Source organism: Parasteatoda tepidariorum, chromosome 3 (genome assembly GCF_043381705.1).
Source record: "Parasteatoda tepidariorum isolate YZ-2023 chromosome 3, CAS_Ptep_4.0, whole genome shotgun sequence".
NCBI classification, from domain to species: Eukaryota; Metazoa; Arthropoda; class Arachnida; order Araneae; family Theridiidae; genus Parasteatoda; species Parasteatoda tepidariorum.
The window spans coordinates 66770244-66782665 of record NC_092206.1 but is presented as its reverse complement, the minus strand read 5'-3'; the positions used below and the strand labels follow the sequence as shown (position 1 = coordinate 66782665).

At 32.8% G+C, this 12422-nt stretch overlaps 1 protein-coding gene across 1 annotated transcript in view; it reads left to right on the top strand.

The window, feature by feature from the left end:
- LOC107454405 (leucine-rich melanocyte differentiation-associated protein) overlaps positions 1 to 7768 on the top strand; it is a 70042-nt gene extending 62274 nt beyond the window's left edge. Inside the window, exon 3 of the mRNA XM_016071600.4 lies at positions 7339 to 7768. Within this exon, the coding sequence (XP_015927086.1) occupies positions 7339 to 7525 (187 nt within the window). The 3' untranslated portion in view covers positions 7526 to 7768. The remainder of the gene's footprint in view (positions 1 to 7338) is intronic.
- The last annotated feature ends 4654 nt before the right edge of the window (positions 7769 to 12422 follow it).

The window sequence follows — 12422 nt, the reverse complement described above, 5'->3', positions numbered from 1 at the left end:
TTTGTTATGCTACAAACGTTTTCTTCAACGGATGTATCACATTTCCGTACAACAGAAAAACTTACATTGGTACTAGATGCTGTCACCTCACTAATTTCAGGTCGTAATTTTTTCTCAAAATAATTAAAAATTGTTTAATTCTAGCGTTTTGACATCCTAAAGATCCAAGAACAGCAAATATATATATATAGAGAAAGTCGATTGAGNTATCTCCAATGGTATTGTTACTGATTCCTTCACTGGTAGAAATAGTGGCGACGACGGGTTCGGCGATTGAATGAACTTTTTGTTCAGACAAAACAAAACAGATTTAGCGACAAGCGGCAGAGATAACTCTGACTAACTAACTCCACTAACTAACTATTCATGTTTTATCAGAGTACCTATCCAATGTTGAATATCTGTTCTTTCATTAGAAAATAAATTGGAGGATGGGAAGGGGGTGCTGCGTTAACAGTAAGTTAAATCTCATAATGTACAACAGTTGAAAATCAAAATTCAAGTCTGGGTTATACATAACAATAAAATCGCAATTTGATACATAATAATTGAAACAATTGAAGAAAAGAAAATTATTTACACTATATACAAGTAATAACTCCACTGCACTCCGTTCCCCCTTTTATATAATTTTTAACCACATCTCCAAAATTCTTGAATTGTCTCAAAGACGACAGAACGTCTAGGATTCCAGAATCATCGTGTAAGGACCTCGCGAAAGCCAGCCAGTCTCGAAAACTATCGCGACTGGCAGGACAGTAAGGAACCAGTCCGTAACAGTATCACGTGAATTTGGTTTCAAAAGTACAGCCCTATTATAGTAAATGTTGTTTCAGTATTCTGAGAAATACCGTGAGGAAAAAAAAGTAGGCATAAGGCAAATAGAAATATATAGTCTTAAAAAATAATAACCCGCATAATTTCTACTAAAATTTTTATTTTTGTCTGAGCTCAAGGGGGGTGTTTAAACCCCTAAACCCCTCCCTTGCGTATGCCACTGTATCTGGTATATCTACTATCTGTTAAAGTAACATGATATCTGTTATATCTATCTGTTAAAGTAACATATCTGTTATATCTATTGATATATATATATGATATGATATCTGTTATATCTATCTGTTAAAGTAACATGATATCTGTTATATCTATCTGTTAAAGTTTCATGATACCTGTTAAAGTAAAGTGATAGAGATAGTTATTTGTGCAAATTTTTTCAGTTTTGAATATGAAGAACTCTTGGTATCAAAGAGTTGGTTTTATTGGATTGATGTTTCTTTCTACAAGCAAATTTAAAACATTCAAAAATTAGAAGGTCTTAAAAATTTTACTAATGTGGTTTGAATTTCAGAACTGTTATAGTATTTCATAATAATGGTTCATAACCTGGAATGCAATGTGTGAAATATGCTAAAAACCATTGAAAATATTAGAATTATTAATTGAGCAACTAATTTTAACTAAGAAAAATGATGGCGAAAATTTATGGGGTGAAAATGAACCTCAAAGAAAAGAAAAAAATGAACTTCTTTCTTCTCTTATGTGAAAAATGGGCTTTTTTTCCAACGCAAGGTCGTGTAGACGGCATATTCGATTTGGGGAGAATTTTAGAAATTTCTCCATATTAATTTACATAAGTATTGTTATCGAGTCCTTTAATTGAAATATTCTATTTTTAATGAAAGCGGACTGTATAATTACTTAAATCCATTTTATACTTACAAGTAATATTTTTTATATTCACTGAGTTCAATACGATATCATTGTATCAGTTCAAAATAATGAAAATATTGTTGAAAAAAATTATCGAATTTAAAATATATAATAGAATTTTTACTTTAAATTTAACCATCATTAATATATGTATGTAAAAAATAAAAATAAAAGTAGCACTTTGGAGGGATTAAAAATGTAATAATTATAAAGATTATTGGTGTGAAAAACACACTTATTTTTGTATTCTGTGTGTCATTAAAATTTTTTTCAATAAGAACTAAGGCGGAAATATTAATTTATTTAAGATTATTTAAGGAATAAATAACTTTAGATGTTATAAAAAGGAATAAATATAAAAAATATTGCGAATTCTTACTTTACAGAACTTATGCTTATACTTACTTAATTACTTACACATAGTCATAATACTTTTTAGAAATTTTAATGAGATAAACATACATAAAAATTATCATTCTAATGAGGAAATGCTGCATTATTTCAGAACAAGAAGAAATAATATGCAATAGTATTTAAAAGAGAAATGCATAGCTTTATTATTTTATCATATTTTAAAGATGATTTTAAAAAACACTCAATGTTTGTTTTTTTTTAATTTCAAATAATTGAACTTTTTGTTGATAAAAAAAATTAATTAGCATTAAATAGTTGTGCGATAACTATTTATTCAAAATAAAACATAATGAAGGTCACATTATTTAGAAATATTGTGATTTTTTTTTTCATCATTTGGACATTTAATCTGATTTGAAGCTCGAGTCTAAAAAATTTTTTTAAAAAAATCTCATTTCCTCATTGCTTTTAATTATTTTTAAACGAAAATAAGATGCGTGAAATCTCATGAATAAAATATATTATCGGATTTTATATATTTTTAAAATAGTAAAATTTAATTTGGTACGAAACATAAGTTTTGTTTCTAACAAAAATAATAATGTAGTAATATGATGTGTCTATGATAAGTTTTCAAACATATTTTATATTTAAGAGTATACTAACTATGCTTACATTTATTGGTTGAATCATTTGTTTAAAAAAACTGTTACTTTTGTGCTTACATGCGAAACTGTCAGGTTATTCAATTGTTACAATGAATTCAATGCTGTTACAATTTAGTTGCTTTTTGTTTTTAATGTAAGCTTAAAAGCTCCATATTTTTACATACGTTTTGTTATAACATATAAGTAAAAACAAGCTTAAATAGACATTTAGATTAAATGTGTTCTTGTTGTTTCTAATGCTACTTGCCAACCTGCAAACCTGTTTGGTAAAACCATGGGAGCTTATGGCAGAGGTTGCGTTCCTTGTTCTTCAGTGCCGCCATCTAATGCCAATAATATGACTTCAGCCAAACACACATTACGGCCAGTTTATAGAACGGACCCATTCTTACGTTCATTCATCCACAGATCGTAATTTTTACCTGAGCCAGAGAACGACTAATCTCCAATTCAGTACCCCCAGAGGTACGATTTGTTATGGAAGCGTGGAGAACTTTGTGATCCCGCTGTTTTAACGTGCAGTCACCATTTACTACTCGGGGAGTCTTCGGCCAGCGGTGATCCAACTCACAATCTCTTGGACACGGGCCCAATGTCCTACCAACCAGACTATATCCCGGCCTAGATGAAATGTATGGATGTTAAATGCTTTCTATTTATTTACTCTCATTCAGGAGATAGTTCTTCCTTGATATCCAAAATCAGAACTTGAAATTTGCAATTAGATTTCTGATGAAGATTTTAAATTAAAGTTAAGAATTTCCACGGGCTTTGAAGTTTATAGTCGTAGTATAGTAAACTGCTATTAAAAAAAAAATGTTATTTTCTATCATCTAATAAGAAGCTGAACAATAATGATGTTAAACAAACATTACCGGCATGAATCTATGACCGTGAATTTAAAGACACCACAACAAAATAGTTCTAAAATGATGATGCTCTTGTAGAAGGTTTAAAAAAACAGGGCAAGATAAATAAACGTTACTGTTATGAATTCATGACCATGAATTAATATGCATCACAACGAAATAGTTTTGAAACTGATGATGCACTTGTGGAACTTTAAAAGAAAAAACAACAGCAACAGGGCAATATTATAAACGTTACCGATATTCATGGCCACAAATCACTATGCATCACAGCAAAATAGTTCTAAAATGATGATGCACTTGTGGAAAATGTAAAACAGAGCAAAACCACCTTACAATGAAGGTCTAACAATGAACTCGTATGCTTTTTACGAAAGGGTTTAAAGTCTTGGAATCAGATCCTCTCAAGGCAGCTCTATTTAAACAGCTTTAAGCGTTGGGAAGTTTCTGGGAGAGTGTCGCGAGCTGCAAATGCTCTACCAAGAGCATCTCAGACATGATCTGTGAAATTCAAATTTGGAGATCTGGCTGAGCACTTCATTCTCTAAATATTTTCGGTTTCAAGGTAATTCTCGCTGAACTTAGCCCTGTGTGTACACGTGTTATCATTCATAAATATGAACTGGGGACTTACATAACTCAGAGCAATTTATCAAAATGCCCAAAAATATCAGCTCTGGGAGTTGTCAGAGAAGACAAAGTATCTTCCTGACTCTCCAAATGACAGGAGAGCCCATCTAAATTGCAGGCCACGTGAACTTTATGGACACAGGTGCAATTGGTGCTTGTTTTCTTCACTGATGAGTACCAATTAATTCTGTTCACTGAATTCTCGACGTGTGGAGACAGAATCAGGAATTCGGCATCCACTCTTCTGCATCAAGAAAGTAGGCCACTATAGAGGTCAAAGTGTTATGGTCTGGACAGATGTCTTGTTGGGTTTGCCACAATCAGGGAGATATTTTTAACTTCTCCGAGACATAGGACTGAGATCTTTGATAGCCCTAGTTCAGGAGCAGTCTCCAGTTCACTTTTGTGGAAGAAATCACGCAATCACATCCGACTGAAGCGGTGAAATACATTAAAACGGAAGACATTCAAGGAATAGAGTCGTCAAAAGACCCTCCGACTTGAATATTATAGATATGCCTGGTATTCTCTACCTTTCCCTCTCAGAAGCCTCCCATGGTTAAAAACTGCTTCAATGACACTGCCTTAATGCAGAAAGATTTATTTTTCCAAGACTTTATAAGCAACCGCGTAAACAGCGTGAGAATTTGATGTAAGATTTGAATTGCTGTCAAATGTGGCCAATTCTCACAATAAACCTCCCACTATAGGGCGATTTTGCTACCTCATTCCTGGACTATTTTTCTCAGATGAACATTAATTCATGAACTTGGGTTCACGCCGTTAACTTTTTGTTTCCATCGCTTTTTCTTCATAGTTCCAATTCAGTACCCCCAGAGGTATAATTTGTTACGGGACAATACATGGAGGACTTTCAGACCCGACAGATTTAACGTGCACCAGTCACCATTTACTACACGGGAAGTCTTCGGCTAGCTGGATTCGAACTCCCGTTCTCACGAACGAGAGTCCAACACCCTGCCAACCAGGCTACTCCCTTAAACTTTCATTAAAAAAGGGGTGGAATCATGCAATTATATCATACTTTTAAATACTTTCTTGCCCAGCCCTACTAAACATATTTTGACAGAATTTAATTCTGCCTTTTTTGAAACGGAGCGAACATACTTTTAGGTTTTGTGCTTATCATCATAGATATATTAAATTTAGTAAAAATTGTATGATTTCAATGATAAAAAATTTATAATTTTATGTCATTAAACTAAACTCAGCGGAGCGACAGCCCGTAGAGGGCCAAGGCCTACTGTGCCCATCTCAGTTTTCTTGACCTTTGGGCTCTGGGGTGCAGGAACAGATGTTCCGGTCAGGTGGTCAGCCGAACGCGGAACCCCCAGTGTTTAGTTCCCAAGCATGCTTGGTACTCATTTATCGACCCACTGAAGGAATGAAAGGCTGAGTCAACCTTGCCCGGCCCGAGGATCGAACCAGGGACCTGTGGCACGACAGCGCCAAGCCCTACCGCTCAGCCACCGGGCGTCAATTTTAGTTAATTATATATTTTTTGAATAAATTTTAATAAATTTAAAAAAAATATTTTTTCCTCTCGTGATTTAATTTAATAGCAAATAATTAAAAGCTTGCCGTGATTGCTACAGAACATAATGATTTCTGCTGATGCGATTTTTTGAAATACCTCATAAGAAATCAAGCTCAGCGAATTAGAGGGGAATCCCATAGTATTTTATATATTGGTATTAACAACAATTTAATTAATCTTTTCCTACTTCATTAGACAAGATATAAACTCTTTAAGTACATGTGCTTCATAGAAAGAATATGTTATCTTAAAAGATCATCTCCTTCGAGCAGAACTGCCATTTTTATTTGAAGCACACTTAAACCATGTTCTTGTTTTTGTCATCAACTACTCCAATTCAAGAGACATCTTCAACTTCACTTCAGTTGATGATATTTTCTAAGAGATGGATTTAAGTCATCAAGACCAGATGAAAAAGGATTTTATCCAGTTGAAACTATTTTTAGATCTTCGATATATTCTTAAAACTGGTTAAAAAGATTGGGAAGAGTATAACTGTGGTAGATTTATCCTGCCTATTATAGTCAAAAAAGTTTTGGATTACAATTTTTGTTAGGAAGAGCTGTTTAAAAAGTGTGGTGAATGCATTCTAACTATGTAAATTAAATTTAGTTATTATATGTTGACGAGGATGTTAAGGAAAATGTATGAAAAAGAAATATAAAGAGTTAAAATTCACTTAGTCGATTTTGCGTTTAGCTTTGCGGATTGTAATTAGTGATTACTTTAATCTTACCGATTCGAAGATATCAAACTATTACCGTTAAAATTACATAACCATTACTGTTACAACTACATGTTAGTAGTATGTGAAAACCTTATCAATAGACCAGAAGGGAATGTTCATCTTTTGTTTTGTACACTGTAAAATACAATAATATGCAAGCAAGGTGCTTTTTAACAATTACTTTTGGTATATATTTTTAGAATCATTGTTAAAATTGAAATTAAAAAAGTTAGAGCATTTAAGGTCGCAAATTAAAATTTGAGCGAGTGAAAAACGAAAGCGATATCAAAATCTAATGAGTCACTACTGAGGAAGACTATACTGAAAACATCGAAACTTGTTTGATTGCCTGAGGGGGACAAGGATGAGTGGAAAAACGATTATTCCAAGCACCTTCAAATTTCACCAGCAATCAAACTGGTTTTGATATTTTTAATCCCGGCAACCTCAACAGGTTTTCGCCAGAAATATTAATTTGAGATTCCGAATTTAGATTTTTTTTTTCGATTTCAGTTTTGAGGTGGATTTCAAAATACATAAAAAGGAATGTGATTTTGGAACACCTTGTAAAATTCCCCCTAAATTATTCATTAAAAAAATTTTTTTTGTCGCATTGATACTTAGTTATAAGCATACTAAAAGTGAGTAATTTAATTATTAATTTATTAAATAAAACGAATTATAAATTTTCCCGTCTGGTTTTTTTTTTAAATTTTTTTTATGAAGAACTTTTTTTAACTGTTATTTTATTTTTAGGAAGTTTAGGTAGTATTCTGATAAAAATTGACCAAATTTTAACTTTGTGTATTCTTTTTTCAGGAATTTCGTCGTTAGCCATTTCGAACACTTGCAACATTTAGATGATCAACCCGTTTCTACCTTAGAAAGAGTGAGAAACGAGAAGAGAGAGTTGACACTGAAGGAGAAATTCCTGAATGAAATTTCCGACATTAAAACAGCCTGCGAAATCAGACTTCAACGAAGCTTAAGCTCAACTATTGTGTGACGTTACTTATTTAATGTTAACCTGTGATTAATTTAACAACATGTTTTGCAGTATTAGGTTTTGTTTGTAGATTAATTGTGGTAAAAACATTGATATACTCTTGTAATAAATTCCACATTTAAGTGGAAACAAAATTGCTTGAATTATTTTTGAATATATTATAATCTCATTGTTTACTATTTATCAAAATGTGAAAAAAATATTATTTTGATCATTTGCTGAGAATAAATGTTTCTTCTTGTTGTTGCTGTCTTGTTTTCCAGAGTAACTATCTATGGTTAGGAATTCGACTTCTGCCACTCGTATACACCACAGCCCGTTTTACAGGGAAGACACATTCACACACCATCCATCCATCTGCAGATCGTAATTTTGACCTGAACCAGAGAACTATCAATCTCCGATTCAGTACCTTTAGAGCATAGATTCTCAACAATTTTAACGTTGCCGCCCCCTTAATAAGCAAAAAACATATCAACGCCCCCCTTTGTGATAATCCAGTTATTTAGAGCATGAGGACGGAGGGGATGCGCTGAATTATAAGATGCATTTTTAGGCAATTTTTCAAACGTTAAATTTGCTTGTTTTTTTTTAAAAAAATTTAATGTGTACGTTAACTCGATAATTTTCTCAAGGCAGGTAATCACAGTCTATTTGTCATAATAAAAATAAATACGGTAATGAAAAAAAATAGTACAAAAAAGAAAACTATGCTTAAAAAGAGTCCCCTGTTCTTAATTAGATAATTAAAAAAACACCCAAAAATAAAAGTAGTATCAACGAAACAATCAAGTCACTATGTCAGTGGAATGATTGTACTTGATGGTTCATAACCAATTTCTTAACGTTCGGCTCAATATTTTTGCTGAGGTGAAGACGCAAGTCCCCTCGTTGCATCATTTCGTGTCTATTTCTCTTTTTTTGTGACTTGATCCATAACAGCACTGAATCCACGTTCGACGAAGTAAGAGAAAGGGAAGGAAATTGAAAATAATTTTGAAAATAATAATGAATTTTGACAGTCCAGAGTAGAGGCAACTGATGTTACCTTGAATGCAAAATTCTGTGAGTTATCACCATTTCAAAGCTTCATTAGTTGAAAGTTTGACCGATTCCTCCTGAATCTCTTCTGTTTCAATATTCAAAAAAAGGGTTAATAACCCATTGAAGGAAACAGAACAAAACATATTTATAACGGTCAGAAAAGTCCATGTGCAAAGAGTCAAGATGTTAACTATATTCTTGGGAGGAACATCAGAGGAAATTTCGCCATTCTTTTCAAGATACGATAAGATTTGAAATTGGTTGAACTCATTCCAACCAAATTTCTGCTACCAAAAAATAAGTTTTTTTTGAAATGTAGAAATAACTGATTTCGTAGGGATCAAATTGAGTTTGTCACCTTGAAGTTGCAAATTAACACCATTTAATTTTGCAAGTAAATCTACCAACGTCTATCTTAAATTCTAGCAATCTGTCTCTCAGAACTACATTCTGTCTTCGAGGAACTCAAGCACAGAGTCGAAAAGATTCAAGAACCTATTGAGACAAGGCTCCTTTGGAAAGCCAGCGAATCAGGGTGTAGTAGCAAGCGATATTCTTCATAGTTTTTCTTAAGACAGCTGTCTGAGTAATCAATCATTGAGAACATTACTGCGAATTTTGTTCGCAGCAGATATAACATACTGCAATGACTGATGCAAACGGTCGCTGAGGTTTTTTCTTATTAAATACTGTCTGTGAATCACGCAGTGAACTGCTAAAATATCTGGTACAACCCTCTTCAAAACGGCGAAAAACCCACCATGTCGACCCACTATTGCAAGGGATATTTTTGATTAAATCGGATGAGGCTGGATAGTGTAAAACTGTTCCTTAACAGCCGACAGTACCAATTCTTTGCCGATGGTATGACATTTCCCAGATTTAGCAATTAATTTTGATATATTATAAGAACTTATCAAACCATCATCGCATTTTTGTGATTAGGTTGTCAGTAAGCCTGAGGCCAAAGGTGCCTTCAGAAACTTGTCTTTGATATTCGTGAAAAATGACAAATCTTTATTTTGTTTGTGAGGATGAATATTTTGCAAATGCTTCTGCTAACGAGAAGGCTCCATTGTCTCATTATATTAAACTTTGTTATAAAATAAATTCATGGGTAGTTGAGAGTTCGAGGGCGATTGAACAAATCTAAACTTCAAGTACGTGACACTGTATTGAATACACTTCTTTATGTTAACCGACATTGTTGGTGGCAGCAAAATACGAATGAAAGAAAATCAACTGTTTTTTCAAATTAATAAATAATTTACGATTAAGAACTAATTCACAAACGTACCTGGCCAAATAAACAATGAAATCGAATCGAAACTGGGTAAAAAACTGCTAGGAAGCAAACTAAACCATCATAAGAAACACGGGTCAAATCGAACATTTTTACAAAAAGCGCATGCACTTTAATTCTCACCAAATGGCAGAAATGAGTCAGAGGCAAAAACTACTGACTCATGCGCTGCGCTGTGCTTACTTACTTACTTTATTTAAAAACAACTGGGCACCTGGGCCGCGCAGCGGCCCCTATCCCATTCATCATGAAATTACAACAATGAGCTAAAAACATTTTGAATATAAGCAGTCGTTGTGGTAGCTCTACAATAATATTACCATGATTAGAGAAAATACAAACTTGAACAGAGATATTTACAGTAATTGCCTATGCGCTGTGCTGATTCGGGTCGGAGAATATGTATTGCATAAGTTCGTTTTACTGCTGGTACTAATGTTGTATCAGATAATCTAAATTTATTATATTAATTTAATCTTTGTTTTCTTTATCATTGATTTTAGATTAATTTTATTTACTAAATGATTCTTAATTTTATTTAGGAGTATTAAAATTAAATTTGAATAACATAACATGCTCATCGCCCAAAACATACCTAACGCCCCCCTGCCGCCCAAAACATGTCCACCGCCCCTCAGCATACTCCCAACGCCCCCGTTGAGAAACACTGCTTTAGAGGTATTGATTTGTTGTAGGAATTTGGAGGACATAGAGACTCCGATAGGTTTAACTTGCACCAGTCAACATTATACAAACGGAGATTCTTCGATCGGCTGGGATTGAACTCACCACCTCTTGGACATGGGTCCAGCGCCCTACCAACCAGACTCTCCCAAATATTTCGTAGTCGAGTAATTTTAAATTAAATTTAAGTTCATTTCTTAGACTTCCTTGTACAACTTAAAGCTGGTGCACCTCAAATGAAAAAGTGTAATAAACTGTAAAAAATTATTACAAATTACGATAAAAGTTTACGGAGCGAAAATGATGTATTGCAATTTTCACAGTAATCAGTAATATTTATTGCGAAATTATTATAATTAAATAAATATTAGTGTAAAAATTACGATATAATTTTTTTTGTTGTAAAAACGGATTTTACAGTATGCAGGATTTTATGGATAATGCACACAGGGTGCCAGTATTTTTAAGCAAAATTTAGAATTGGAATTTTTTACAGTATAGAAGGTCTCTAATACCCAGAACCAGATACTTGAGGCTCATTAACGTATGTTTTATTTTATTTAAAAAAAATAGAGAACATTTTAAAGATACAGAAAACTTAATTTTCTTTCACCAATCAATAATGCAGGATTTTTCGTAATAATGCTTTTAATAAATAAATTATGACTTTAAGTCAAAGATGAAGCTAATGAAATAATAAAGTTATTTGGGTGTCAGAAATTAGTTTTTAATGGAAGGAAAAACAAAACGCCATTGAAATCTAACGAATTACTACAGAGGAAGGTAAAACAAAAATCATGAAAAACTGTTTAATTGCCTTGGCAAATAGAAAGGATGTTAGATGCACTCTTTGGAAACACCTTCTAGATTCTTCATACAATTATTTTCATTCCGTCTTCTTCATTTTGATTACGTTTTTGTTTTCTCCTCGTTTGAAAGTAAGTTTGTGACACGTTTTTGAGTTCAATTTTGACATAGATTTAAACAATACATATTAAGAGAGGTCAAGAAATTACCGAGTAAAGACAGCTCTTTTTAACTCATATTTATTTGTTTCTGAATGGGATACCTGCAAGTGACGTAGTATGGATATCTCGATCCTGATTGGTTGTTGAAACGTGGCTTTTGTTTACGTTAGCAACTGTTCTTTCCATTCTATTTCACGTAAGGCAAACCCCGTCAAGTATCAATTCTCTTAAGTGGCACTTTCTANAATTTATGTGGAAAACTTAGATCAATTTTAACACGCCATTTGCTTATAAATCATCAGCTGACGTCATAAGTCTCATGTGTGGGTATAAGAGATCTTCTTCATCTTGAAGTGCAAGTACTCAATTTTAAACTTTTAGTTTTGATTTAGAAGTTATTATATTCTAATATATATTTTTTAAAGTTACTAAGAGGCTCCGCCCGCCAACCACTGTGATTTTTTCTAATTTATCATTATTTTTCTTTAGAAGACGATACTTGATCTGACTATCGAAGTCGTTCAAAGTTTGGAAACACTTTTCTCTTTTTGCTAATTTCCTCTCACTCTTATAAAGTAAAGTTTTTGAGAAAGATAAATAAAATGTCAAACAACGATGAATAAAAAGTCATTATTTAAAACAAAAATTGATAAAAAAAAAACTCATTAGAAGGCACTTAAAATTGCAATAACTTTCGAACAAATTCGAATTTAGAAAAAAAAGCGATAAGTTCAAAAATCAAAAATGGTAATTTCAACTCGTTAAATTTTTAACTCAGTAGTTGCCTTTTTACGGACTGCAGAGAGGCTCGTATTGTATATGGCATGGTAATTTTTGGCACAGAGTAGCTCGTACGGTTTAACAGTTCTCAGACTTATGAAATGTCATTTTTTTTGTA